Raw genomic sequence first — 27,790 nt, forward strand, 5'->3', positions numbered from 1 at the left:
CTCTCGTGCCAAAGTGGAGATTGTCTTTAAGCTATTCACCCATCCTAAGGGAATGAACTGAAGACCGTAACATAAATGTTAGAATATGATACATTCACTTACTCATCATGTTAGCAGCTCTAACCCCACTTCATTTCCCACAACCTTTTCATGCATTATCTCCGTCGACGAGAGCAATACTTTTTATTTCTCATTTTCCCAATTTTAAGCCCTTCTCTTAAATAAAATCCACTGCTTTTTTCCCTGTGACATTCACAGTCGACTTCTATTTATTGGTTCTTTATTATTTCTTTCTCGCACGGTTTCTTTTATTACTACATATAAAGAGGAAGGACTGTATGTTTTACTGTTCATGCCTACGTGGCAGCCCTCCCCTTCCTCCCTTCAATTGACATGGCACATAAATTCCGATGTGGCATATAAAAAAATCGGATATTATTCTAAACGCCCTTCACGAAGCACTCTTCCCATATTTTGTATCCCGAATTTTCGGCATTTATTTGGAAACGGATTTTTTTCCCTTGGGAGCCGAAAAATATCTGAAATTTCTGATGAGACAGGCCTTAAAAAAAGGTTATAAAAAAGGCTCCCGGTACTAAAAAGAGAAATCAGAAGTCGAAAATGCCCTCAGCCTTTTTTACCTTCTTCACCTGTTTATCTCCCACTATCAAGGCCTAACCAGGGGTCATCAAGTTTAACCAGGGGTTATCAAGTCTAACCTAGGGTAATCAGCATCTAACCCGGGATTATCAAGTCTAACCATGGGTTATCAAGTCTAACACGAGGTTATCAAGGTCTAACCAGGGGTTATCACGTTTAACCCAGCATTATCAAGGTCTAATCCGGGCTATCAAGGTCTAATCCGGGCTATCAAGGTCTAACCCGGGGTTATCAAAGTCTTAATCCGGGGTTATCAAGGTCTAACCCGGGGTTAGAAAATCTAATCCCGGGTTAGAAAGTCTAACCAGGGGTTATCTGGCTAACCAGGGTTATCAAGTGTAACCCGAGATTATCAAGTCTAATCCAGGATTATAAACATCTAACTCGAGGTTATCAAGGTCTAACCAGGGGTTAATAAGTCTAATCCGGGGTTATCAGGTAATTAGGGGTTATCAAGGTCTAACCTTTTGTTATCAAGTCTAATATGGGGTTATCAAGTCTAACCCAGGGTTATCAACGTCTAAAACGGGGTTATCAAGGTCTAACGAGGGGTTATCAACTCTAACCCAGGGTTATCATCTCCACAGTTTGAAGGGATGGGATCATCCTACGGACCTGAAAAATGGGCAAATTTGTCAAGGTTTATACCCGTCCATTTTCACCTCCACGGTTCGAAGGGTTGGAATGATCCTATGAAGCTATTTTTTGGGCACACCTTATCTATGTCAGGGCCTATCAAATGAATGGTTTGGGTCACCCTAAAAATGTGGGCCCGCCGTGTTTCTAGCCTGTCACCTCGTACAAGCTTCTATGAGAGGAAGACAATAGTAACCGCTAGATTTTGGGATGTCATTGGGGATGAAATTTTTGCCTTTAGATTTGAATAATTGGGCATTTTTGTTTTGGATGTTGATTTGTAGGGGTGCAAGTTTGGCCCTGTCAGCCCTGACCTGCCCTGAGCCCGAACATGGTCAGGGCTGGATTTGCCAACCCTGAGGGTAGGTCAGGATTCATTTTTTTAGACCCTAACTCAAGTCAGGTCGGGTTCTGGGTTAATGCCTCGGGTACCCTGACCCGGCCCGACCCTAAGTTTTCGATTATAGAATTGAACCATCTCTGCATGTTTCTTTTGCTAATGTTTTCTATTATCTTGGATCGATGTTTCTTTAGATTATTATTATTAATTGTCTCTGTTGCCCGTCATGTTGTTGAATTCATATTGTCTTATTTTGTTCCCTTTCTCTGTTTATTGATAATTTTGTTCTATATGATAAGTGGTTGCTTTATTTTTGGCACTCTTAACAGGTATTTGCACTAGGGTCAATTAGGGCCGGCCCTGCCCAGCCCAATCAGGGCCAATCAGAGTGGGCTAGGGCCAGCATTGAGCCCTGTAGGGCGGGCAATGGGTTGAGGTTTTTCGGCCCTGACTCAGGGTCAGGGCGGGTCAGGGCCAAGATAATGGGTTCCAGGGTTGGGCTAGGGTTTTGAAAAACCTGACCCAACCCAACCCTGTTGCAGCCCTATTGATTTGTATGTCACCTAGCTAAATGTTAGGATTATCTAGTTGGTGCAATTTTGGTCCATAACCAAACCATGGGCCCCATTCATTTATTGACCTTCCATAGATAGGTAGCCCCTGGAAATTCCCCTTCAAATGATGCCAATTTCGACCAGTGACCAGCAAAAGGTTGGTACTAAAACAATATAAGACTACAGCCCATTTTTAAGCACGAAAGCATCCATTGATTGGAGGGTTAAGATCGTCCAAAGAATTTGGGACATGTGGTATGGCCCATCAGATGATGTTTGTGGATCATTTGGCAAATGGTTGAACTTTCATTGCTCTCATACATTATACATTTTAGGTGATTTACCATATGAATTCCTCATACAGGTCCGGTTTCTTGAGCACAAGAGAAACCTGTTTGAGTCCACATGCATGTCAATTTTATGATTCAGACATGCCCTAAATGTGACTGACGAAAAGGGTATTTGGTGTGATGGATATATGTATATATGTGTGCTTATGAACCACTTTCTTATCCACTTTGTTGCTCGGCCAATGAACTTGACAATTTATTCGGCATGGGTGAGATATTGGTTTGGCATGGGTGAAATATTGGAGGAAACCAAAAAAGAGAGAAGCGGGCGTAGAGGTAAGCTTTAGATTGGGCCTTTTGAATTGGAAGAAAAATATTTATGATTGAAAATGTTTTCTTAGGATTTTTTTAATGTCTTGGTCTGAGTTCTACAAGTTTCCAAGTAAAGAATAATGATATGGTAACTGAGTAAGAGATTGGAACCGAACAAATAGCCTCTTCACATCTTAGCAATCTTGTATATATAGAGAGAGATTTACATTTGTAATGTATTTACCTTTATAAGGTTTTAAATTACTTATAGAGAGATATTTACATTTCTAAGATTGTAAGTTGCTTTGAGTCCAATAATTGGTTTTGGACTCACAATCTGTTTTCATAACAGAAGGGCATATTCGTTTAAGATTATGACAGCCGTTTGTGAATGCGAAACTGATTATTGGACTCAGATTTAAATATAATTTTGAGTCCAGGTTTGGCACTCATAATCGGTTGTCATGATCTTAAATGAACATGGCCCAAACAAACAGGGCCTAAATATTGTGGGATTGTACATCAGCCACTTTGGACCCCTAGATACAGTGGAGCTAGCTGTCCAAGTAAAAAAACGGGGTGGATATACAACTTCCCTTTTCTAATATTTAGTTTTTTACACGTCCCTTTATTTTCTAAATGTAAGCCGTTTAAACCCAGGGAGAGTCATGGTAGAAGAACTGTTCTCAGAAGAAATATGGTTGGTGTTTTTGAAGCGCTTAAAAAACAAGCCACAGCACCCCTCTCACATAAGGGCTAAGGCCCCTAAACACCCTTACATTTATGGCACTAGCTTATATGCCTTACTAAGTACGGCTAATAGGCTAATAGGCTAATAGGAGGCAAAATTGGAGGAGCTGGGGGAGTGCTAAGTGTAGGTACTGGTTTCCACAAGTCTTAGGCGGGTAGCCTTTTCATTTCTTCTTGGCATGTACGAATGAAAAGGGCCCTTTTGGAATATTTGTTTGGCAACTTAACACTAGAAGATGATAATAGAAGTGGGTTGATAAAAATGATTTAAAAAAAAAAGAGTTGCCATGATTGGGAACTTAGGTTTAGGTCAATGGAAATTTGGAAATCCTTTAGAAGGGGTTGGAGATTTCATCTCCCCTCTATTAAATAATCTTTGTAGCATTAGACATGCTATCCGGAGGAGCTCAATGTATTAACGTGGTTGGTGCCACTAGTGGAACAAATATGAACCATGACATGTCAGAGACGGGTCCACACTTGCACCAACCAATTGTAAAAAAATGCATTAATGTAATGAATAAATCTAGCTAAGCTTTTTTTTTTTTTTTTGTGGGGGGATGGGGGGGAGCGGGGTGGGACGTACGCAGATTTTATTGGGATGAGTAAGTCTGGAAATGGTGAATTTCCTTGAAATATAAAGGGCTGTTTCTGTGTAAGCCCTCAGAGTGCCTTATTTTTCAAGAAGTACTGTACGGACTACAGTTAGGATGATCCAAACCGTCCATATAATGGGCTAAATAGGTTGTGCACAAAAAATCATTTCTATAGGATGATCCCAACCCTCCGATCTATAGACGAACTTCATATGTGGAAACCTCTATAGATGAGAGGGAAATCATTTTTCTGGCATAGCCTATCTACGTTGTGGCCCATCATATGGACGGTTAGGATCGTCCTATAGTGTGGTTCGTACAGTACTTTTTAAAAAATAAGTGACTATATAAGGGCTCACACCATATTAAAAATTGAGACTATGTGGGACATAATAGCCTCGTAAGGGGAACAGGATTGAATGAGGGTTGTGGATGACGTGGCACGAACGATCCGAACCCCGCGAGTGTGGCCCGCCACCACGTAAACGCGCAAAACCCAGTAAAACAAAAAGAAAAAGCAAAAAGAGGAATTGGGGGTTGAGAGCGAAGGTGGAAAAGGGGCAGAAAAGAGAAAAAAGCGCCAATTTACATTTCACTCCCTCTTTTTTTTGCCCATTTTGCACTTTTCTACCTGCCTTTCAATTCCCCCCACAAACATTCTTTATCGTAAGTATTACTTCCCTCTTACGCGTTTATTGCTTCTTCTTTTTTTTCTCTCTTTGTTCCTGGAATTTTCTTTCTTTTGCTTTTTGTTCGGATTGCTTCCAAACTAGGTTTCTTTTTTTTATTCTTCCTTCATTTCTTTTTCCCCTGTTTTCCCCTAATCCTACATTGTTTCGTTGGGATTTGTGTTAGAGTTTTGGTACGTACATGTTATGGTCTATATGATGTACTTATTTTAGAATTATGCATTTTGTTATGCCCAATTAGGTTTGTAACAAGTTTCTAAGATGCCCCTTCTTGGATTTTTATTTTTTTTCAAAAGAGAATGCAATTTTCTCTCTCTCTATATATATATATATATATATATATATATATATATATATATATATATATATATTGTTGGTTAGTGATTTCTGATTCTAAGTTTTGTATGGGTATTCCAAATTTTGTTTTCAGATGATGGTTAGATGGAATCAGGTGCATAGGGTCTTATTGGTTGTTTTGGTTCTTCACTTGCAAATCCAGGAAAGTTGGTCGATTAACGATGAAGGCAATTCTTTGTTATTTTTCCATCTTGATTTTGTGATATTTTGCCATAATTCGATTTGATGACATTTGTATTAGATCCTATATCTCATCAATGTCGATGGAAATGCAGGGTTGGCTTTATTAGAATTTCGCGCGAGAGTTGAGACCGACCGGTATGGCGCCTTATCCAATTGGAATCCTGATGACACCGACCCGTGTATGTGATCTGGTGTTAATTGCGTCAATGGTGAAGTAGAAATGCTGTAAGTCCCTATATCTTTCTCTCTAAATTGTATTCAAATTTCTTGTAATTGCTTTAGCAAATCCATAGAGTTAAATTAAATCATTTTATAATTGCATCAAATTAGACTTTCTTCAATGACTTCTTTGAATGATTTAACATACTTGTTGTCGTTGAAGCTAGTCTTCAACAAGTAAAGAACTGTTGATCAAAATTGTCTTTTATATGTCGAAAATTATATGTTTCTTCATCGTCATTTACGCATATTATACCTGACCATTTTTTATGCCGGCGTCCTGTGCGGAAAATTTCGAGATATTTGAATGAACAGATTGTGTAGGTTATTCTGAAGTCATATTCAATTCCACCTGTAGGGACCTAAAAGAGCTTTCTCTAGAAGGGACATTGGGACGTGAGCTAGGGAAGCTTCGCAACTTAAGAGCTATGTAAGCATTGATTTGGCAAAATTTAGACTCTTCATCTTTCCAATCATTCCATACTTGGTTTTTGACCCAGGTGCTAACCTTGCATAGATGCATGGTGTCTATAACCTGCCCTCAGCATTTCATGATTTGCTTACATATTTCCCTTTGTTTACATTGGCAGCATCCTCTATAAGAACCATTTCTTTGGCATCATCCCTAAGGAGATTGCAGGACTTACTATGCTGGAGGTATTGGATTTGAGGGGTAATAGATTGAGTGGAAAAATTCCAGTGGAAATAGGGGATATGCAGTCACTTAAGCACGTGTAAGTCCATAATGACAATTGTATACATGTAACCTTTTGTCCTAGGCTCTCAGAATATCAACTTAACTTGTTTCCATGTGTTTGCCAGCCTACTTTGCGACAATAATTTTCGGCATGGGTGAGATACTAGAGGAAACCAACAAAAAAAGAAGCATGAATTTGTTTCTGTTTTGGCCTGAAAGTAAGCTTTAGATTGGGCCATTTGAATTGGAATAAAAATATTTATGATTGTAAATGTTTTCTTAGGATTTTTTTTGTCTTTCTCTGAGTTCTACAAGTTTTTTTTTAGGATTTGGCTGGAGATTCATGAGAATGTATGGCATACTGATGCATTTGGCTTCTGTTAGAAAGAATCTCCTGTAGTATTTTTGGGCGGAAGTTTTGTAGGAGGTTTGTCTTTCGGCGGAAGTTCTGTAGGAGGATTTTCTGCCGGAGGATCCGGTGCCGAGGATTTTCTGCTTGAGGATCCGGTGCCGCTCCGGTATGGCCACTCGCAGTAAATGTGAAATTGTATTTCACGATTTTGAGATTGAACTCGATGAAGGTAATCGAAGTGTACTCTGTAGGATTCGAAATCATGGAGACAAAATCAAGCAGCATTTTAATCGAAAAGCAAAGGCAAAAGGCTAGTAAAATCGCAAGGAAAATTGCGATTCACATCATCAATATTCGAATTCGAAGAAAGTGAAGATATGACCTGCTTTATATATCACGAGTAAGGCACCCCGTGCCCGAGTCCAAAAAGGAAAAATTATTGATTAATTAAAAGAATATTTCATTGCATACTTCAATTTATTTATTTTTATTTGGTAAACTAATGGGAAGCTCTATCAGAATTAGATTTTGAGCTAAGAACAGAGAAACCAAATTTTAGTTTGGAGGGTTAAGAGATTTGGTAAACTAATGGGAAGCCCGATCAGAATTAGATGTTGGGCTAAGAACAAAGAAACCAAATTTTAGTTTGGAGGGTTAAGAGAAGAGCGAAGGGCTTGGTGTTTCAAATTGTTTTCATGTCCAATTGAATAATAATGGAAATTGTTTGGATTTTTGTGTAAAAACTTGTTGTAGATAAGTTTTTGTTTTGTTTGATTAGTGTCATCATATGCACGTTACGTCGTTGTTCTGCAAATAATAAATATGAAGTCGTTAATAGATTCACAATATACAACTAAAGATAAAGCATTAAGAAAATTAATAATAAATTAAACTGTACCTGTTCATCAGTTAAAATAAACTTGATTAAGCGGCCCTTGTTTTGTAGTATATTAAATTCATAAATATCGGAAATATTTTTTATCCGACATTTGATATTCCAAGTTGGTCTTAATGGGTGTATCAGTGTATGTATATAAAAGGGGTATGCAAAGGGAGATTCATTCTGCAAAATAAAACATATGATAAGATAAAGAGAGATTAGAAATTTCGACCCAACAGAGGATATTTGAAGGGAAAAAAATAGAAAGTCATAGAGTAAATGACATAGCATAAAGAAGCAATGAAAAATTGTTGCTGAAATAATAAAAAAAGATCGAAAGAAGGTCACAAAATTTTTATAACCCAACGAAAATGTTCCAGAGGGAAAAAAATATAAATCCATTGAATAAACGCGATATGACACAAAAAAATGAGAAAAGATCATTCAAAATGAAAAGAAAGTAAGATCCAGAGAGGGAGTAGGAAATAAATATGAATAGAAATCCATGTAGAGTAAAGGAAAAAGGGGTTAAAAAATTACATTGTGTTATGTACCCAAATCGGTCCGCAACGGATTTGATCTTCTTAGAGGGAAGATCAGCCTCTTAATCCACTTCGAGGGAAGGAACGATCCTCCTTTGTGCACTAGACACAATTTCTGAAACAATTTTCTTCATTTATCTAAAAAAGGCCGTGTAGAGGTTACTTATAGAAAATCCCTACTCCAGATAATCCTTATCTCTAAGAGTCCTAGCAATACCAAACAACTAAGAAAGCAAGCTACAAAAGCAACAAAATTTAAACTAATTTATTTCATCCAAGTGGGACCCATCTATGCACGTATCGTTCCACCATCCCTTGAATCATCAACCTTGTCCCAAGGTTAAATTATTCGATAAAACAATTTATTCCACCAGGATCCCAAATCCTATTAGGCATAGTTGATATTAGCCTTTCATGTTCTTCAAAAATAGAGACCGCGATCATCCGAACCTTCCCTTCAAAATCTGATGTGATCCAAGTTGGAAATAAATACGATTTTTCATGGTGTCGCACTGAAATGAAAAAACGATCAAAAAGTTGAACAAAATCAATATACTCTTTGGCATGGTGTTCAACTAACTCAACCTTGTCGCCATCAATTCTTGCAGCTTCCTCGACTCAAACATCAATATTTTCAAGAATCAGCTTTTCTTCATCATTGCGCAATTCCTCGATTAGCTCGCTGATTTTGTCCAATCCTTCTTCAAATCCCTGTGGCTCTTCTATCCTTTTTGAAAAAGACGCTTTGAGCTTGTGAAAATCTTCACACACAGAATCCAAAATCTCGCGGAATGTAGCCATGGCGTACGACCGACTGCTCTGATGTCAATTGTTACGTACCCAAATCGGTCCGCAACGGATTTGATCTTCTTAGAAGGAAGATCAACTTCTTGATCCACTTCGAGGGAAGGATCGATCCTCCTTTGTGCACTAGACACAATTTCTGAAACAATTTTCTTCATTTATCTAAGAAAGGCAGCGTAGAAGTTACTTATAGAAAATCCCTACTCCAGATAATCCTTATCTCAAAGAGTCCTAGCAATACCAAACAACTAAGAAAGCAAGCTACAAAAGCAACGAAATCTAAACTAATTTATTTCATCCAAGTGGGGCCCATCTATGCACGTAACACATTGTTATAAAATACTTATTTGATGCGTACGAAGGTAAGGAGATTTTAAGTTGTTGAAGTGTATAAGAGAGAGGACTTTCCAGCCTAGATGTATGCCAATAGCAGTGTAGAAACTTAGAGAGAGAGAGAGAGAGGAGTGTTTTATTTACTTGGGAAATATACCCTGAGACCCCCTGTGGTTTCTGACACATTCAACTTAACCCCTATTGTTTAAAAAGTTACAAGTAGACCCCTGTGGTTTCAATTTGTATAAAGTAGGCCCTCTCTTTTGAAACACTATCAATGCTAAGACCCCATACACCCCTCCAAACCCCATACCCGAATCCAAACACTACCAAAAACACAGTGGGCCCACATTGTTTGGATGATCCAAAGTGTTCATTTGATGGGCCCTGACATAGATAGGGTGTTCCCAAAAAATCAGCTCCATAGGATCATCCTAACCCTTCAATCTGTGGACGAACCGTCAACTGAGAGGGTCTACCTTACACAAATTGAAACGACAGGGGGTCTACTTGTAACTTTTTAAACAATAGGGGCCCATTTGGATACCTCATGCATTTGTATTTTGATTTGGATTTGAGTTTTGGATACTTAATACATCAATCATCTTAATGATCATGTTTTAAGAGAGAGAGAGAGAGGGAGGGGTGTCTCGCACTGTTGTAGCTGATTTGGAAATCTAAGGATATGATCCAGTTCAAATATCAACTAAATCCAAATCTAAATCTCGTAGGTATCCAAACATGGCCTAGGGGTTAAGTTGAATGTGTCAGAAACCACAGGGGGGTCTAAGTGTATTTTTCCCTATTTACTTTTATAAAAAAAAGGAAGATTTTTTAGTGGAAATGAATCTTTGAGGACTTTATAAAGTAAGTTTCAATGTGAAATGGATTTTTTTATATGGTATCAGCTTTTATACTGCCGTATTTTTAAAAAAAATAATGAACTGACCATATCATAGGATGATCCAAACCGTCCATCTGATGGGTGACAATGTGAAAAAGTATTGTACCAAATAAATTATTTATAAGATGAAATGTATATATGGAAACCTATATAGATTGGGGCATAACCGCATAAGCTATGTACATTGTGAACTATGACATGGACGGTTTGAATCATCCTATGATATGGTCCGTACAAAAGTTTTTTTGTGAAATACGATACTATAAGGTCTAACACCATATAAAATCTGTTGTAACTGATTTGGAAATTCTAAGGATCTGATCTAGTTCAAAATATCAACTAAATCCAAATCTAAATCTTGTTGGTATCCAAATGTGGCCTAAATGAATTAGAGATTTTTTCCGAGCCTTTGCCTAATGTCTTTTGGTATAGGAAAAAACATGCTCAACATTTAAATTTGTCTTTGCACTCGGCAATGCAGGAGATTTAGTATGACGGTACACCGAATAGCTTAAAAGGTAGAAAAATTCGGCATGGGTAATGGTTACTTACAGTCACAAAAGACCTCATGCCTTACTCGTGATCAAGTACTTTGGTCTTCGAAGTAGGCATAACCTGGAAAAAGGCTTCATTAGTAGGGGAAAATGAACTATAGAAAGATTCATGAAATAAATGTTGAATAAAAGAAACAAAGGGTTAATGAGGTCTTACAACTCAATAGTGATCAAATAAACCATGAAAAGAAGCTAATAATTTCATCAAAGTTAAGAGGTGTGGCAAAAAACAACCATCAATCATACGAGTTTTTTTTCCGAAAAAGTAAGCAGACAAACTTAAAACAATTGACGATATCGAAAATGAACAGTAGTTGGCATCGTTGTTATATTATGTCACAAAAAAGAAACGAAAAAGAAAGGAACAACTGATCTTACTCTGTGGTGTGTTGCTTTTTTGAATGTTGATTTTGGGTCCAAAACCAGTTCTTGGGAATATTGGATGCTCGCTTCTACATTCCTTCAAAAATACGGATATTACTGGGATATAGAACTGATGAGTCCTAAATAGATTTTACCCAACAAACAGAAAATTGAGGCCATGTTCATTTTGGATTTTGATTCCAGAACTAACTGTTGGACTCCAAATTAAACACAAATTTAAGTCCAGTAATCAGTTCGGACTCTCAATCAATTCTCAAAATCCAAAATGAACTGGACCCATAGATCAGATGGTCTAGATCAATGGAATATCTGAACAAACAGAAAAGGAAATTAATTTCATAGTATATAATTTTTATACAATACACTGAATTTATATGTATGTCAGAAAGACATTGCAATAGATCAGATATTCTAGATCAACGTAGTATGTGAACAAATAGAATGGCAAATAAATTGTATAGAATATACAACGAATTTCCAAATACACTACACCGAATCTATGTGTAAGTCAGAAATACATTCCAAGTACGATAGTTTGATATTGGCGCCACAGTTTTCTGACTTCAGCCCAAGCTTCAACAAATACCAAATTTCAAGATCATGACAGTAAAAAAATTTGGAAAAATAAAAAATGTGAAGATAGGGACTTCTCTTTCCTGATATTTTCATTTTGGTATTGTCCATAGTCCACTCCATCCTCATGTGATTACTGGAAAGTGGAATTTGATTGGAAGCATCCCTGGACAAAAATACATATTGCCCTATAAAGTGAATATGAAGTATAAAGCTACCAATGGTTGTAAAATCTTAGAGGAAAACAAATTTAGTATAAGCCATCAGAAAAGAAACTTAAAACAATAGTTGGCATCGTTGTTATATTATGTCACAAAAAAGAAACGAAAAAGAAAGGAACAACTGATCTTACTGTGTGGTGTGTTGCTTTTTTGAATGTTGATTTTGGGTCCAAAACCAGTTCTTGGGAATATTGGATGCTCGCTTCTACATTCCTTCAAAAATACGCATATTACTGGGATACAGAACTGATGAGTCCTAAATAGATTTTACCCAACAAACCGAAAATTGAGGCCATGTTCATTTTGGATTTTGATTCCAGAACTAACTGTTGGACTCCAAATTAAACACAAATTTAAGTTCAGTAATCAGTTCGGACTCTCAATCAATTCTCAAAATCCAAAATGAACTGGACCCATAGATCAGATGGTCTAGATCAATGGAATATCTGAACAAACAGAAAAGGAAATTAATTTCATAGTATATAATTTTTATACAATACACTGAATTTATATGTATGTCAGAAAGACATTGCAATAGATCAGATATTCTAGATCAACGTAGTATGTGAACAAATAGAATGGCAAATAAATTGTATAGAATATACAACGAATTTCCAAATACACTACACCGAATCTATGTGTAAGTCAGAAATACATTCCAAGTACGATAGTTTGATATTGGCGCCACAGTTTTCTGACTTCAGCCCAAGCTTCAACAAATACCAAATTTCAAGATCATGACAGTAAAAAAATTTGGAAAAATAAAAAATGTGAAGATAGGGACTTCTCTTTCCTGATATTTTCATTTTGGTATTGTCCATAGTCCACTCCATCCTCATGTGATTACTGGAAAGTGGAATTTGATTGGAAGCATCCCTGGACAAAAATACATATTGCCCTATAAAGTGAATATGAAGTATAAAGCTACCAATGGTTGTAAAATCTTAGAGGAAAACAAATTTAGTATAAGCCATCAGAAAAGAAACTTAAAACAATAGTTGGCATCGTTGTTATATTATGTCACAAAAAAGAAACGAAAAAGAAAGGAACAACTGATCTTACTGTGTGGTGTGTTGCTTTTTTTAATGTTGATTTTGGGTCCAAAACCAGTTCTTGGGAATATTGGATGCTCGCTTCTACATTCCTTCAAAAATACGCATATTACTGGGATATAGAACTGATGAGTCCTAAATAGATTTTACCCAACAAACCGAAAATTGAGGCCATGTTCATTTTGGATTTTGATTCCAGAACTAACTGTTGGACTCCAAATTAAACACAAATTTAAGTTCAGTAATCAGTTCGGACTCTCAATCAATTCTCAAAATCCAAAATGAACTGGACCCATAGATCAGATGGTCTAGATCAATGGAATATCTGAACAAACAGAAAAGGAAATTAATTTCATAGTATATAATTTTTATACAATACACTGAATTTATATGTATGTCAGAAAGACATTGCAATAGATCAGATATTCTAGATCAACGTAGTATGTGAACAAATATAATGGCAAATAAATTGTATAGAATATACAACGAATTTCCAAATACACTACACCGAATCTATGTGTAAGTCAGAAATACATTCCAAGTACCATAGTTTGATATTGGCGCCACAGTTTTCTGACTTCAGCCCAAGCTTCAACAAATACCAAATTTCAAGATCATGACAGTAAAAAAATTTGGAAAAATAAAAAATGTGAAGATAGGGACTTCTCTTTCCTGATATTTTCATTTTGGTATTGTCCATAGTCCACTCCATCCTCATGTGATTACTGGAAAGTGGAATTTGATTGGAAGCATCCCTGGACAAAAATACATATTGCCCTATAAAGTAAATATGACAGAGTATAAAGCTACCGATGGTTGTAAAATCTTAGAGGAAAACAAATTTAGTATAAGCCATCAGAAAAGAAACTTGGATTTTGAAGTCATGCAAGAAAGAAAAAAAGTAACAGACAAATAAAATTAAAAACACTAATTAAACCCCAAAACAATTGCATAAAGAAAATGTAGAAGAAAATGTTTTAGATCAGAATTCAGCAATGCCTTCAAAATTTCATCTCTAACTGGCAGTCGTAAATTTGAGATGAGGGGAATGGGTTGAAGAGGGCAAAGCCAAGCTTAATTCTATGGAATCAGTTTCTTAAATAAGAGGGAGGAACTATATGGTAATAAATTGCGAAAGAGACTGGTCAAATTGACCGCCATGGTCAGGAATAATGGGAAGCAAGTAATGAGTAAGAGGCCCAGGGTTTCTGCTTACAAAACTCATTGTAAAACCTCTTCTGAATTTCCGGGGGCAAAAATGTCTGTACACAAACCAATATAAAAAAAAAGTAGAAGAATATGGACATAACACATGCATATATTAGACATCATGACTTTAACACTTTGTTACTTCTAGATTCTATTGCCACAACTACACTATTTGAGACCTTACTCTCATCTTCACCATCAAAACCATGCTTCATTTTAAGTAGAACAGAGGCTTTAGGATAGAGCGGGTGGCGTTAAACCACTTGAATATGGAAGTTGTAGAGCATGGCTGCAGACACAGCTTCCATTTGAGAGAAAGTTCACTTCTCCAGGCAAGTCCTTAGTTCTACATTGAACCAAAATTGGGCTGATAAAAGCATTAGAGGACTAATTTTCCCACCAAAGTATGCTATTAAAAAAATCCTATCAAATTAGAGAGTAAATATCACTAACCCAATGTCAATAGAAGGAAACAATATTTGTGCTTTTTGATAATGGGAGTAGAGAGTTCACATAGCATTTGGTGGGTATCATTCCTGAAACAGAGAATTGGAGAAACAAATCATTAAAAACAACAAAATATAGCAGAAAACCTAATCTCATCATCTACGTTGCTGATTAGAAATCTTAAAAGACAATCTCCGCACCCAATCAACGAATCCCTACTCACCTGTAAATCTGCAATGTCAGCAGACAATCTCCGCACCCAATCAACGAATCCCTACTCACCAGTAAATCCGCAATGTCAGCAGCAAGATCGATTCTCATGTGGCTAAAAGCCATCATCTGCATTCAAAGAAACAACAAATGGTTAGCAATCATCTGTGTGGTAAAAAAAACTGAGAATATCTCTTATTTTTATGTTTTCTTCCTCTAAGGAGAGGGAAATATTGAACTATTTGTAACAAACAGAACACAACCCTCAAAAGAATGAAGTTGATGGGTACCGAACTATTTGTAGCTTAGAAAAATTTGCCAATTTTAGAAAAAGGAGATTCATCCATCTCATCAATACTTTTTCCATGGAACTTCAAGAGATTCAAATGTAGTCCCTGCCCCAAAAAATTGAGAACTAAATAATGATTTGGCAAAAGCTAAGGACTATTAAGGATGATTGGCAAATTGAAGTAGCTACGAACACATTCTGCTGACAAGGTTTACTTCCATGCAAAATCTAAGGGCATTCAAATCATAATCACTTGTGCAATTAAAATCATCATGTGTTAGAAAAATAAAAGAAAAACAATCGGTGAGAAGGAATGCAAGGAATTTTTATCAGTTGCAATAAAGTTAGCTAACTTGGATGGTTAGATCATCCAATCGAAGAGATTCTTGTGACACATCGTTCCATAAAATACCAAAAATTAATCCATAAAATACGTCAGAACCCATTGTCCCTGCAATTACATCTGAAATTGCTCTAATCCTAATTCAAATAAATCTATTTCTTTTTGGGATTTCATCGAACAGGTGGCAACTGTCAACAAAAGTTGCATTGCAAATAAAACCCAATTCGACTGAATAGTACACATTAAGATTTTGTATAGGGAAAAACAGGAAAAAGGAATGTAGAAAATGTGCTTTCAATTAATATTTATGAGGAAAAGAACGGTTTCAATTAATAAGAGAAACCTACTGTGGTACTCAATTTACAAATGGCCCAGCCCATTTGTAAATTGATTCAAGTGCCCTCTTTGAAGTCTAGGTCAAGAAGAAGCAGTAGCACATTAGTGAAATGACGGGGGCCATTGATCTAACAAACCCATCAAAAAATGGTCGGGGTCATTGATCTAATAAAGACCACTAGGCCAAAAGATGGCCCTTTCTCTCGTGCCAAAGTGGAGATTGTCTTTAAGCTATTCACCCATCCTAAGGGAATGAACTGAAGACCGTAACATAAATGTTAGAATATGATACATTCACTTACTCATCATGTTAGCAGCTCTAACCCCACTTCATTTCCCACAACCTTTTCATGCATTGTCTTCGTCGACGAGAGCAATACTTTTTATTTCTCATTTTCCCAATTTTAAGCCCTTCTCTTAAATAAAATCCACTGCTTTTTTCCCTGTGACATTCACAATCGACTTCTATTTATTGGTTCTTTATTATTTCTTTCTCGCACGGTTTCTTTTATTAGTACATATATAGAGGAAGGACTGTATGTTTTACTGTTCATGCCTACCCTCCCCTAGCTTCCTCCCTTCAATTGACATGGCACATAAATTCCGATGTGGCATATAACCCATGATTATCAAGGTCTAATCCGGGCTATCAAGGTCTAACCCGGGGTTATCAAAGTCTTAATCCGGGGTTATCAAAGTCTTAATCCGGGGTTATCAAGGTCTAACCCAGGGTTAGAAAATCTAATCCCGGGTTAGAAAGTCTAATCCGGGGTTATCAGGCTAACCAGGGGTTATCAAGTGTAAGCCGAGATTACCAAGTGTAATCCAGGACTATAAACATCTAACTCGAGGTTATCAAGGTCTAACCAGGGGTTAATAAGTCTAATCCGGGGTTATCAGGTAATTAGGGGTTATCAAGGTCTAACCTTTTGTTATCAAGTCTAATATGGGGTTATCAACGTCTAAAACGGGGTTATCAAGGTCTAACGAGGGGTTATCATCTCCACAGTTCGAAGGGATGGGATGATCCTATGGAGCTGAAAAATGGGCAAATTTGTCAAGGTTTATACCCGTTCATTTTCACCTCCACAATTCGAAGGGTTGGAATGATCCTATGAAGCTATTTTAGGACACACCTTATCTATGTCAGGGCCTATCAAATGAATGGTTTGGAGCACCCAAAAAATGTTGGCCCACCGTGTTTCTAGCCTGTCACCTCATATAAGCTTCTATGAGAGGCAGACAATAGTAACCGCTAGATTTTGGGATGTCATTGGGGATGAAATTTTTGCCTTTAGATTTGAAAAATTGGGCATTTTTGTTTTGGATGTTTGATTTGTATGTAGGGGTGTAAACGAGCCGAGCCGAGCTTGGCCAGACTCGGCTCGGCTCGTTAAGCTCAAAAGCTCGGCTCGGGCTCGGCTTGGCTCGGTCAGGCTCGTGAGCAGCTATCGAGCCTTACCGAGCTCGGGTTATATTCAGTTCACACCCCTCATCTTCCCTGGACAGCTCTATCTAGTGTAATTTGACTACTTTTTTTACACAATGGGGGGTGGTCCAAGTAACAAATGGGGTTCCAAAAATGAAGTGACATAGTTTGCCTCCCCCTTTCACTCCATGGACAACCCTTTTAGTGTATATATTAATATATAATATATATTTATTTAAATATATTAAATTCTTAACGAGCCTGGAGAGCCGGCTCGGCTCGGCTCGTTAAGGATTCACGCTTTTTTCGAGCCGAGCTCGAGCGAGCTTCCGAGCCCGAGCCAAAATTGACACCCTTATTTGTATGCCACCTAGCTAAAGGTTAGGATTATCAAGTTGGTGCAATTTTGGCCCATAACCCAACCATGGGCCCCATTCATTTATTGACCTTCCATAGATAGGTAGCCCCTGGAAATTCCCCTTCAAATGATCCCAATTTCGACCAGTGACCAACAAAAGGTTTGTACTAAAACAATATAAGTTTACAATCCACTTTTAAGTACGAAAGCATCCATTGATTGGAGGGTTAAGATCGTCCAAAGAGTTTGGGACATGTGGTGTGGCCCATCAGATGATGTTTCTGGATCATCTGGCAAATGGTTGAACTTTCATTGCGCTTATACATTATACATTTTAGATGATTTACCTTACCATATGAATTCCTCATACATGTCCGGTTTCTTGGGCACAAGAGAAACCTGTTTGAGTCCACATGCATATCAAGTTTATGATTCAGACATGCCCATTAAATGTGACTGACGAAAAGGGTATTTGGTGTGATATATATATATATATATATATATATATATATATATATATATAGAGGAAAGTGTTGGTGAGCTTAAGCGCCCCAATCACATGGGTCCCACATTTTCTGTGGTGATCCAAACCATTCATTTGCAAGGCTCTATCATAGATAGGGTGTGTACCAAAAATCAGCTCCATAGGATCATCCTAATCCCTCCATTTGTGGAGGACAAAAATGGGCAGATTTGTGGACAAATAATGTCTGGATGGGTTAGGATGATCCTATGGAGCTGATTTTTGGTACACACCCCATCTATGTAAGGGCCTTTCAAATAAATGCTTTGGATCATCCTAACAAAGTAGGCCCTAATGTGATTGGGCGCTTAAGCTCACCAACACTTTCCTCATATATCTAATACAATAAGCTGGGATGAAAAGAGGAGAGTTTTTTCCATTTTTTTGAAAATCACGTGAGAATTGCTACACGTCACATTTTTTGACTTTTTTGAACAAATGCACCCATTCAACTCATATAATTTCAATCCTACCCCCCTTTATGCTTTTAACAAAGGCACCCCTTAAATCATATAATTTCAATCTTACCCCCTCCTTTATGCTTTTAACAAAAGCACCCATTAAAGTCATATAATTTTGATCTTACCCCCTCCTTTATGCTTTTAACAAAGGCACCCATTAAAGTCATATAATTTTGATCTTACCCCCTCCTTTATGGTTTTTAATTAAAAAACTATAAGGTGATCTTGACCATCCGATTTAAGATAAGAGGAATTATGGAAACATCTATAGATTGGAGGGCTAGGATCGGCCTATGGAAATGATTTTTGGGGCACAACCTATTTATGTTGTGTTCCATCACATGGACGGTTTGGATCAACCTATGACGTGGTCCGTACAGTTCTTTGTCGGCCCGTGCATCGCACGGGTTTTTTTACAAGTCTACTACAATAAGCTGGGATGAAAAGAGAGAGTTTTTTCGATTTTTTGAAAATTGCGTGAGATTTACACATCAGCTGAAACACATAAATGCCTCATATGCCCTCAAATTAATACTTTTCTGAGTTTTAAATACCTCATGTGCCCTCTCTCTAACACAACACGTGTAATCCCTCCTCCCTCTTTCTTCTCTGCTCACTCTCAAAATTTTTATTCCCCTCTTCTCTTCTGTTCATTAGTAAGCCAGGCAACTGCTTCGTCTCCCTCTCTCCATCTACGCGGCACCCTAGACTGAAAAACCAATCGGCACAAAGAAACCCTTTGTCAATCGACACAAATAAACCCTCTGTTTTTTCATTCAATCGACATAGAGAAACCCTCTTCTTTCTTTTTTAAAAAAAGGCGACTTTCTCATTCAATCGACACCCTCTTCTGTTTTTTTTTCAGAAATTTAACAAAACCCAATGAAACCCTCTTCTCTTTTTCCAGCAATTTAACAAAACCCAATTCCTTCCCTGCTAATGTAAAAGAGATTTTCAGTTTTGGCAACAACCCTCTCTTTTTGTTTCCCAATTTCTTCTAATCGAAACAGTTAATGTTTCCTACAGTGATACCTTTCTAATCTTTCTCATGCCTATAAAAGACACCCATAACTTTCATAACCCTATTCATTGCTCTCTCTCTCTCTCTCTCTCTCTCTCTCTCTCTCATACCACCAGAATATTCTTTGGCATTACAGGTACGACCTCTCCAACATTTTCACTTTATTTTTTTCATTTAATATCTGAAATTGTATTATGGGTACTGATTTTTATATATACATAAATTCTTTTTCTCTTTTTCAATTGTCTCTGCTCATGTTTACACCATCTAATCTAAATGCAATTTTCACAGTGATGCATATAATTAGGCATGAAATTGGTCAATCACAGTGATGCGTATAATTAGGCATGGTTCATGAATCGTTTTTCTTTTCTTTTTTTCCCCCTGCTTTCACATGACTATGATTCAATAAGTTCCATTACTTTATGTAAACTCAGCTATTTTTTTCAACTAATTTCTGAAATTGGAGTGCATATTATGTTTTCATTAGGGGGCATATTTAGTTCTTTTTAAAAATGAGGAAACTATTGGTGAGCTTAAGTGCACCAAACTTATGGTGCGCTTAAGCTCCCCAATCACATGGGGGCCCACTTTTCTGTGGTGATCCAAACCATTCATTTGCAAGGCCTTATGATAGATAGGGGTGTACCAAAAATCAGCTCCATAGGATCATCCTAACCCCTCCATTTGTGGAGGACAAAAAAAACTCCATTATAATGGATTTTTGAATGGATAATTACTCTATTTTTGTATCACTCAATCTTTATCTTCTGCATGTTGGGACCACACATTTCAATTGGAATTGGACATTGAACTTGCAGATTCGCGTCCACCCCAAAGGAAGAATTTTCTTCAAAGAACATAGCCTTTCAAAGTACCACTGCCGATATTATGACTACGAAAAGGTACTTTTATATATTTGTTTCCTGTCCCCTTTTATATATTTGTTTCCGACCCCATAACTGAGCAATATGATTATTCTTCTGAGCCTTTTAATTTTTTTTTATACTTAAATGTGATCACACTTTGATTGTTGTTGCTGTTTAGGATAGTGTATTTATCTGCCGGTTTTTATGTTATTTTTTTTAAAATATTGATCGTTCGCACGCAAACAGAGTAGTACCTTCATACGACTCTTATTTTTATGTGTATTATTAAAGGACGTCGGCCTTTTAATTTTTTTTTATACTTAAATGTGATCACACTTTGATTTTTGTTGCAGTTTAGGATAATGTATTTCTCTGCTGGTTTTTATGTTATTTTTTTAGAACAAGGTTAAATCTTTAAAATTATTTGTCACTCCATTCGTTGCACGGGCTTTCCATATACTATTGAAAACAAACCCACAACAGAGAAATTGTTTATGGATGGAAGGTTTTAGTGGATACCAGCTATATTATAATAGATCAATACTTTTGTTTTTATGAGGATTCCAATTTTACATATGACGTATTTCTACGGCCTAATATTATTTGAATTCTCCTACGAAATATTTGTTTTAATAAATCTTTGTTTGAATCTCATATATCCAGACTTCCATCATAAGTTTTTCAGCATCCTGAAACACAATCGATGAATTTTCATGCAGAGCTTAATAAAAAAAAATTCGGAATCCTGTTTTGGGGGTATAAGAATATATTTTTTAAATTTACAGATTTCAATACCTTGGTGCAATTGTTTTATAGATGCGCTCCAAGTGTTTGATGGAGTGCCTGTATGAGATATGAGCGGCCTTATCTAAGTTATTTTGGTGGCAGGTTTTTCCCAGCACTTATCTCAATCTTCAAATCCTTTCTCTAAGCGCAATTTCAAATAAATTTTGTGATTTTGCACCTAAAGCAACTGAAGAATTCATTTTTGGAATATGGCACTATGTTTTATGAATCTTTGGATTTTCGATCTGTTTCTTTCCTGTACTCATCTGGTTACATTCTATAGTTTGCTAGGTTAGGAACTTTGGGTTTATTGGTGGTGTATTATCATTTATGGGTTGACAAGTTGCTTTATGAGATTTTTTTTTTCTTTCATACGAAGGGTTTGCGCTGTCTGCAGTCCTAAAGGATATTGTCCTGTTTGAAATACAATAATGTGCTTTTTCTCTCCTCATCTTTTACTGCCGAAAGCCTCAAGTGCTAACTAAGAATCGCCAAATTTTGCTGTTTATTGTGCCTATTTTATGTTTATGATGAATTTATGAGCTAAAAGTTTAAAATAGATTTACTTTAATCTATAAAATTTTTGTACTGATGGTGGTGTTAGATGCATTATATCATAGGTTGATGATTTTGAGTTACTGAATTTGTGCTGCAATCGATTAGGCATATCATCAATTGCTTACATTTTTTTTTTTTAAATGATTGGATTTGGTACAGCTCTCTCTTTTAAAGTCATACGATTACTGGATACAAATGTGGCCCTCTGTCCCACCTGTGTAACCGTATTATAATACTAATTGCCTCTGCTTTTTAGTGCTCTTTCATTTATTTTTTGTGAACAAAGAGTTCTAATACCATTCTATATAAACTGGAATCTGACTTCCCTTGGTGGTGCATCTACGATGTTGCCATATTAGAATTTTTGGCCTTTTATGGAGATGAGAAATGTATTGATCAACACAGATATGTGCTTGGGAATACATGACATGCCTTATGAGGTGAAAAAAGGACAGACTCCTATATGTTTATTTTATTTTTTCTCTTCTTCTGAATTTCTCTGTGTTTATGAATTTATCCTTCAAGTTCTGAAGGATGAAAAGATTAGAGTGGGTCTTTGTATCCTCCTTCCTTCTACTTTGTTCTACCTATTCATCTGGACAAATGATTTTTTGATATGCAGTAATCCTATATATTTAATGGAATTTCATTGGGATTAGAAGAATCATTTTCTTTTTTCCCAGAACAAACAGTAGGTTCACTTTCAAAAAAGAAATAAATACCAAAGACAGCAGGTTCACTTCCAAAATAAGTGGAAGCAAAGTGATCAGTAGCAGTAATCTTGGGTATTTCATATCTTCTTCTTCCTCATTCATTTTTCTTTTGAAAAATTCAAGGAGTTGGTGAAGCATTAAGGTCTCTTTGGAAACCATTTATTATATCATTTCAAAAGCATTAAGGTTTCTTTGGAAATAAATTGCTTTTTTATTTTTATTGTATTAAATATTTTAAATTTTCTGCTGGAGGGCTTTTTTGGAACAAATTTATATAGGGAGTTTGTTGTTTTCTTTCAAGAGTTTCTCAAACATTCCATGCTTGGTGATCATTATAGCCACAATGGATTGGTGCTTACCTATTCAATTCTTGACCCACTACATATATGATTTTGAAATTTTAGTTTCCTAATGACCCTGAAAGGAAATAGAAAAAAATACTATTGGTATACTCATTTCCATTGAGAAATAGTGGAAGAAGGCGGGGGTTGACATAATTGAAGAACGTCAAATGTGCTGGAAATTTGCTCTTGACCCAGTACATATTTGATTTGGAAATTTTATTTCCCTACTGACGCACAGAAAACCAACCCTACTTCCCAGCTTATAGTAGTAGACGAGTTCTGACAGCAAATCACTCACCACGCGAAATCTACCGGAATGATGGATGTTGAAATCGAAGAAAATAACTGAGATTTCGCGCCCTTAAATTCCCACGCGTCTCCATCCCTCTCTCTCTCAGTTGGAGAGGACGACCTTTCATCTCTGAAACTCAAAACCCTTTCTTTCCCTCTTTCTGAAACCCAAAACCCCTTTGCAGGAGAAGGATTTCCAGCCTTTTTTTTTCCGATTCTAGAAGGGTTTTGAGTCTACTGGATTGCAGGTCCGCTCCATTTCACGGAGGAGGTAAAAAAATTTAAACTAGGGTTTTTCTTTCCTTCCCTCCCTTTAAACCGAGAAGATTCTCTATCTCTTGATTTCTGATCTTTTTCTTTTCTTTTCTTTTAACATTTGTCTCTGTATCTTGAAACTTCTCCTTCTAAAAAAATCCCTCACCAAAAGAGTAGAGGCTTTTGGAAAGATGCTAAGAAAAAATCGCAACTGCTTTCTTTTCTTTTTGTTTTTCTTTTTGGCTTAATTTTTCTTTAATCAACAGTATTTTCTGTTTCATTTCCATATTTTTTCTGCACATTCTTATTACAAATACTTTCCAGTTGTAGCTATGTTCCTTAATATGCTCGCTCTAATCTCCTATAATTTCCTCCGGTGAATTATTTTTATGGGAAATGTTATATTGTCAGATTTTATAGATGGGGATGCTGTTATCAATGTTTCATGGGTGATTCAGACGATGAATGCTTATCGGCAATATGGGTAGCTAGCTTGCTCTGGGTTTTGGTTTTGATTGGTTTTTTATTTTGGTTTTTGTTAATTTTTGTTGTGAGGTTTGTTGGGGAGTTTCCCTGTACTCTGAGTTTTGTTTTTTATTAGTTTTTTATTCATGTTTTTTGTTAATTTATGTTCTCTTTGACTGTATCTCCGTTCTAGGTTTTGTTTTCTGTTCTCTTTGGTCGAGATGAGTTCTCCAGCTGCAGGACAGATATTAGGAATTGTTTACCCCAAAAAAATTGGAAAAAAGAGTATACCCAAAAGGGCATTCATTCAATAGCTTCCTCGTCGGCCAATGAATTACTACAAGGATTGTTCCACTTTGGGGGATTCTTGGTGTTTTACAGATTTAGTTTCAAGAAATCCCACTAATGACATTAACAGAAGAACCCATCGTCTCCACCCCATGTAGGAAATGGTGTCAGTGATCCATTATTTTGATAAGGTTTCTCCATTTTACGTACACTTCTATAATTGGATGATAATATTTCTGGGAATTTTAATGACCCATTCACCCAAAGGATGATCCTTCCCATCAGAGACCTAAGAAATATAAATCAGACTCAATGGGAATTCAGACAAGATCATCGAGTCAGTAACATACTAACATGTACTTAGGCAATGACATATTTGCATATGTTTGATTACCATACACAGGATAATTTGAGGCAAAATTCAGGCTGATTACCATCCTTGCTCCCATGAAAAAGTTTAAGCATTCCCTTAATTTCCTGTTTGGATTGCAGGAAGAGAACATATTGTTGGAGAAAATGGACTTACTTTATGCTTTGCCCTTCACATTGGTTGGTGATTTTTAGCTTTAATGAGGACCTGACAGGGGAATTTGAGGCAAAATTCAGGCAGATTACCATCCTTGCTCCCATGAAAAAGTTTAAGCATTCCCTTAATTTCCTGTTTGAATTGTAGAAAGAGAACATATTGTTGGAGAAAATGGACTTCTTTTTGCTTTGTCTCTCACATTGGTTGGTGATTTTTAGCTTTAATGAGGACCTGAATTTCAAAATTTCAGAGTTTCTGAATTTCAAAAAGCCTTTAGAGTGGTTTTGTCTTATGTGGAAATTTGTTTGGTGCTGGGTATCAATGTCATTTTTGTTTCTACTTCTATTGCTCTTTGTTCAAGTGTATCCTGCATATGCCAGGTGAAATAGGGCTCTTTTTTAGAAAAAAAATAGAAGAATAATAACTTTATGGTTTCACTAAAGAGTAATGCTAGGGAAACCGAGTGTTGGACCTAAAAGGGGACCGAACAAATTGCTTCATGCCACAACATCAATAATGACGTGAACAATCCCTTAAGTTCAGGGAAATCACAAAAAGTAAAATTTTCTTTAAAGTGATTTCCTGTCTCTGTTTGAGGATGTATATTACTTTATGTATTGATAAATTGTTACTTATATTGATAAATTGCTAGATGGATAGCCATTATTTCACTTTATTTTTATCTCTACTGGTTGCTCATCCAATTAATGTTCCGTGAATTTCTTTCTTTGCATTTCTCTTCACTAATTTACAATAACATTCACTTGCTAACTCAAGCAGGACACCATTGCATCACATCCCTAATTGTAAAAGCAAAAAATCATTGGAAAGGTAAAAAAATATTATTATTATTATTATTATGTTGTTGTTGTTGTTTTTAATTTTACCCAAAAAATATTATTCATATTGCATTCTACACTTTAGGACCATATTTAAACATTAATAAAGGCTGAAAGGTCAAACATCATTTACTTTTTTTGCAATGGCTCCTTTCAGTTTAGACTGCCTCTAACATCAGGTTGCTATTAAGCCTAACATTTGGGTTATTCTTTTTGGATTTTCGGGTTGCTTTTAAGCTTAACATTTGGGTTATTCTTTTTGGATTTTCAGGTTGCTTTTAAGCTTAAAACCCGGGTTCTTCTTCTTTGGATTTTCAGGTTGCTGTAAAGCTTAAAATCTAGATTCTTATTTTTGGATTTTCAGGTTGCTTTTAAGCTTATCATCTGGGTTTCTTCTTCTTTGGATATTCAGGTTGCTATTAAGCTTAAAATCTGGGTTCTTCTTTTTGGATTTTCAGGTTGACATTAACTTTAACATTCTGAATATTATTTGGGTGATGATATTTTCTCCCAATTTGTTTCTATTTTGTTATTTATTTGTACTACATTTTCTTATTGTTGGTGCTTATGCCCACAGATTTAGGAATACTTGCGCACTTAGTAGGACAACTGCACTATCGCTTTGAAGGAGTTATCATTTGCTATGTAGTGGGATTGTTTGCTTCTCTTTTTTGCCCCAATTTCTTCGTTCCCTTTTGATTTATTTTGACATTATTTGGCATGATTTTGATGAAATTTTATATTTCAGAGAATGTGTAAGTTGGATGTTCATATAAAAGCCAAAAGAAGATAATGACATTCCATTTTTGTAATGGATGCCTTCATCAAAATTGGGCCCAAGTTTAACTTTTAAACTCGAGCATTGTGGCTGGGCATTACAAATTATGGTTGAAGACTTGAACGCATTCGTAGAATGGGAAATTTTATATGATGTGTGGGCATAAAGTTTATTATTTTTCAAAAAAATACATTATGGCCCACTTCATTGGGAGCATAATGTCCTCAATTGGTTCGATTAGGCATCTACAACTGTTCCATCAAATGGACGGTTTGGATCAACCTATGACGTGGTCCGTACAATTCTTTGTCGGCCCGTGCATACATAAGCTGGGATGAAAAGAAGAGAGTTTTTTCCATTTTTTTGAAAACCACATGAGAATTACACGTCACATTTTTTGACTTTTTTAAACAAATGCACCCATTCAACTCATATAATTTCAATCCTACCCCCCCCCTCCCTTTATGCTTTAAACAAAGGCACCCATTGAATCATATAATTTCAATCCTACCCCCTCCTTTATGCTTTTAACAAAGGCACCCATTAAAGCCCTATAATTTCGATCTTACCCCCCTCCTTTATGGTTTTTTAATTAAAAAATTATAGGGTGATCTTGACCATCCAATTTAAGATAAGAGGAATTATGGAAACATCTAACCTGGGGTAATCAACATCTAACCCAGGGTTATCAAGTCTAATCCGAGGTTATCAAGGTCTAACCAGGGGTTATCTGGTGTATCCGGGGGTTCTCGGATCTAACCCGGGGCTATCAAGGTCTAAACAAGGGTTATCAAGTCTAACCAGGGGTTATCACGTTTAATAACCCAGGGTATCAAGGTCTAACCCAGGGTTATCAAAGTCTTAATCCGGGTTTATCAAGGTCTAACCCGGGGTTAGAAAGTCTAATCCCGGGTTATCAGGCTAACCAGGGGTTATCAAGTGTATCCCGAGATTATCAAGTCTAATCCAGGATTATAAACATCTAACTCGAGGTTATCAAGGTCTAACCAGGGGTTAATAAGTCTAATCCGGGGTTATCGGGTAATTAGGTGTTAGCAAGGTCTAACCTTTTGTTATCAAGTCTAATATGGGGTTATCAACGTCTAAAACGGGGTTATCAACTCTAACCCAGTGTTATCATCTCCACAGTTCGAAGGGATGGGATGATCCTATGGAGCTGAAAAATGGGCAAATTTGTCAAGGTTTATACCCGTCCATTTTCACCTCCACAGTTCGAAGGGTTGGAATGATCCTATGAAGCTATTTTTTGGGCACACCTTATCTATGTCAGGGCCTATCAAATGAATGGTTTGGATCACCCCAAAAATGTGGGTCCACCGTGTTTCTAGCCTGACACCTCATATAAGCTTCTATGAGAGGAAGACAATAGTAAGCGCTAGATTTTGGGATGTCATTGGGGATGAAATTTTTGCCAGTAGATTTGAATAATTGGGCATTTTTGTTTTGGATGTTGATTTGTATGCCACCTAGCCAAAGGTTAGGATTATCCAGTTGGTGCAATTTTGGCCCATAAACCAACCATGGGCCCCATTCATTTATTGGCCTTCCA

The 27,790-nt window shown here is 36.6% G+C and overlaps 1 protein-coding gene and 3 long non-coding RNA genes across 31 annotated transcripts; 2 read left to right on the forward strand and 2 right to left on the reverse strand.

Annotated features, from left to right (window-relative positions):
* Nucleotides 1-4,677: 4,677 nt before the first annotated feature.
* Nucleotides 4,678-7,347, forward strand: LOC143882655 (protein MALE DISCOVERER 2-like). Of its 2 annotated transcripts, none has more exons than XM_077386116.1 (7): nt 4,678-4,804; nt 5,258-5,351; nt 5,460-5,592; nt 5,945-6,016; nt 6,177-6,320; nt 6,409-6,501; nt 6,610-7,347. In XM_077386116.1, exons 3-6 carry the CDS (start codon nt 5,588-5,590, stop codon nt 6,440-6,442), a joined length of 255 nt encoding a protein of 84 aa, XP_077242231.1. In that variant the 5' UTR covers nt 4,678-4,804; nt 5,258-5,351; nt 5,460-5,587; the 3' UTR covers nt 6,443-6,501; nt 6,610-7,347. The 2 variants fall into 2 exon arrangements, with proteins under 2 accessions (XP_077242231.1, XP_077242230.1); XM_077386115.1 differs by lacking the exon at nt 4,678-4,804 and adding an exon at nt 4,928-5,000.
* Nucleotides 6,415-11,781, reverse strand: LOC143882656 (uncharacterized). Its single transcript, XR_013252290.1, has 3 exons — nt 11,031-11,781; nt 10,651-10,713; nt 6,415-6,880 (listed from the first exon to the last, which is right to left on the reverse strand). It is a non-coding gene; the product is annotated as an uncharacterized LOC143882656 (long non-coding RNA).
* Nucleotides 11,782-12,908: 1,127 nt separating this feature from the next.
* LOC143882657 (uncharacterized) lies at nt 12,909-15,949 on the reverse strand. Of its 2 annotated transcripts, XR_013252292.1 has the most exons (4): nt 15,728-15,949; nt 14,762-14,877; nt 14,276-14,627; nt 12,909-13,637 (listed from the first exon to the last, which is right to left on the reverse strand). It is a non-coding gene; the product is annotated as an uncharacterized LOC143882657 (long non-coding RNA). The 2 variants fall into 2 exon arrangements; XR_013252291.1 differs by having other exon boundaries at nt 12,909-14,627.
* Nucleotides 15,950-19,084: 3,135 nt separating this feature from the next.
* Nucleotides 19,085-26,254, forward strand: LOC143884225 (uncharacterized). 26 transcript variants are annotated; one of them, XR_013252797.1, is made up of 6 exons: nt 19,085-19,644; nt 20,330-20,413; nt 21,194-21,265; nt 25,714-25,760; nt 25,855-25,900; nt 26,020-26,254. It is a non-coding gene; the product is annotated as an uncharacterized LOC143884225 (long non-coding RNA). The 26 variants fall into 26 exon arrangements; XR_013252796.1 differs by lacking the exon at nt 21,194-21,265 and adding an exon at nt 23,736-23,808; XR_013252791.1 differs by lacking the exon at nt 21,194-21,265 and adding an exon at nt 24,570-24,683.
* Nucleotides 26,255-27,790: the final 1,536 nt, after the last annotated feature.

Source organism: Tasmannia lanceolata, unplaced genomic scaffold, assembly GCF_043159265.1.
Source record: "Tasmannia lanceolata isolate RefF3 unplaced genomic scaffold, GAP_Taslan_0.1 ptg000008l, whole genome shotgun sequence".
NCBI lineage: Eukaryota > Viridiplantae > Streptophyta > Magnoliopsida > Canellales > Winteraceae > Tasmannia > Tasmannia lanceolata.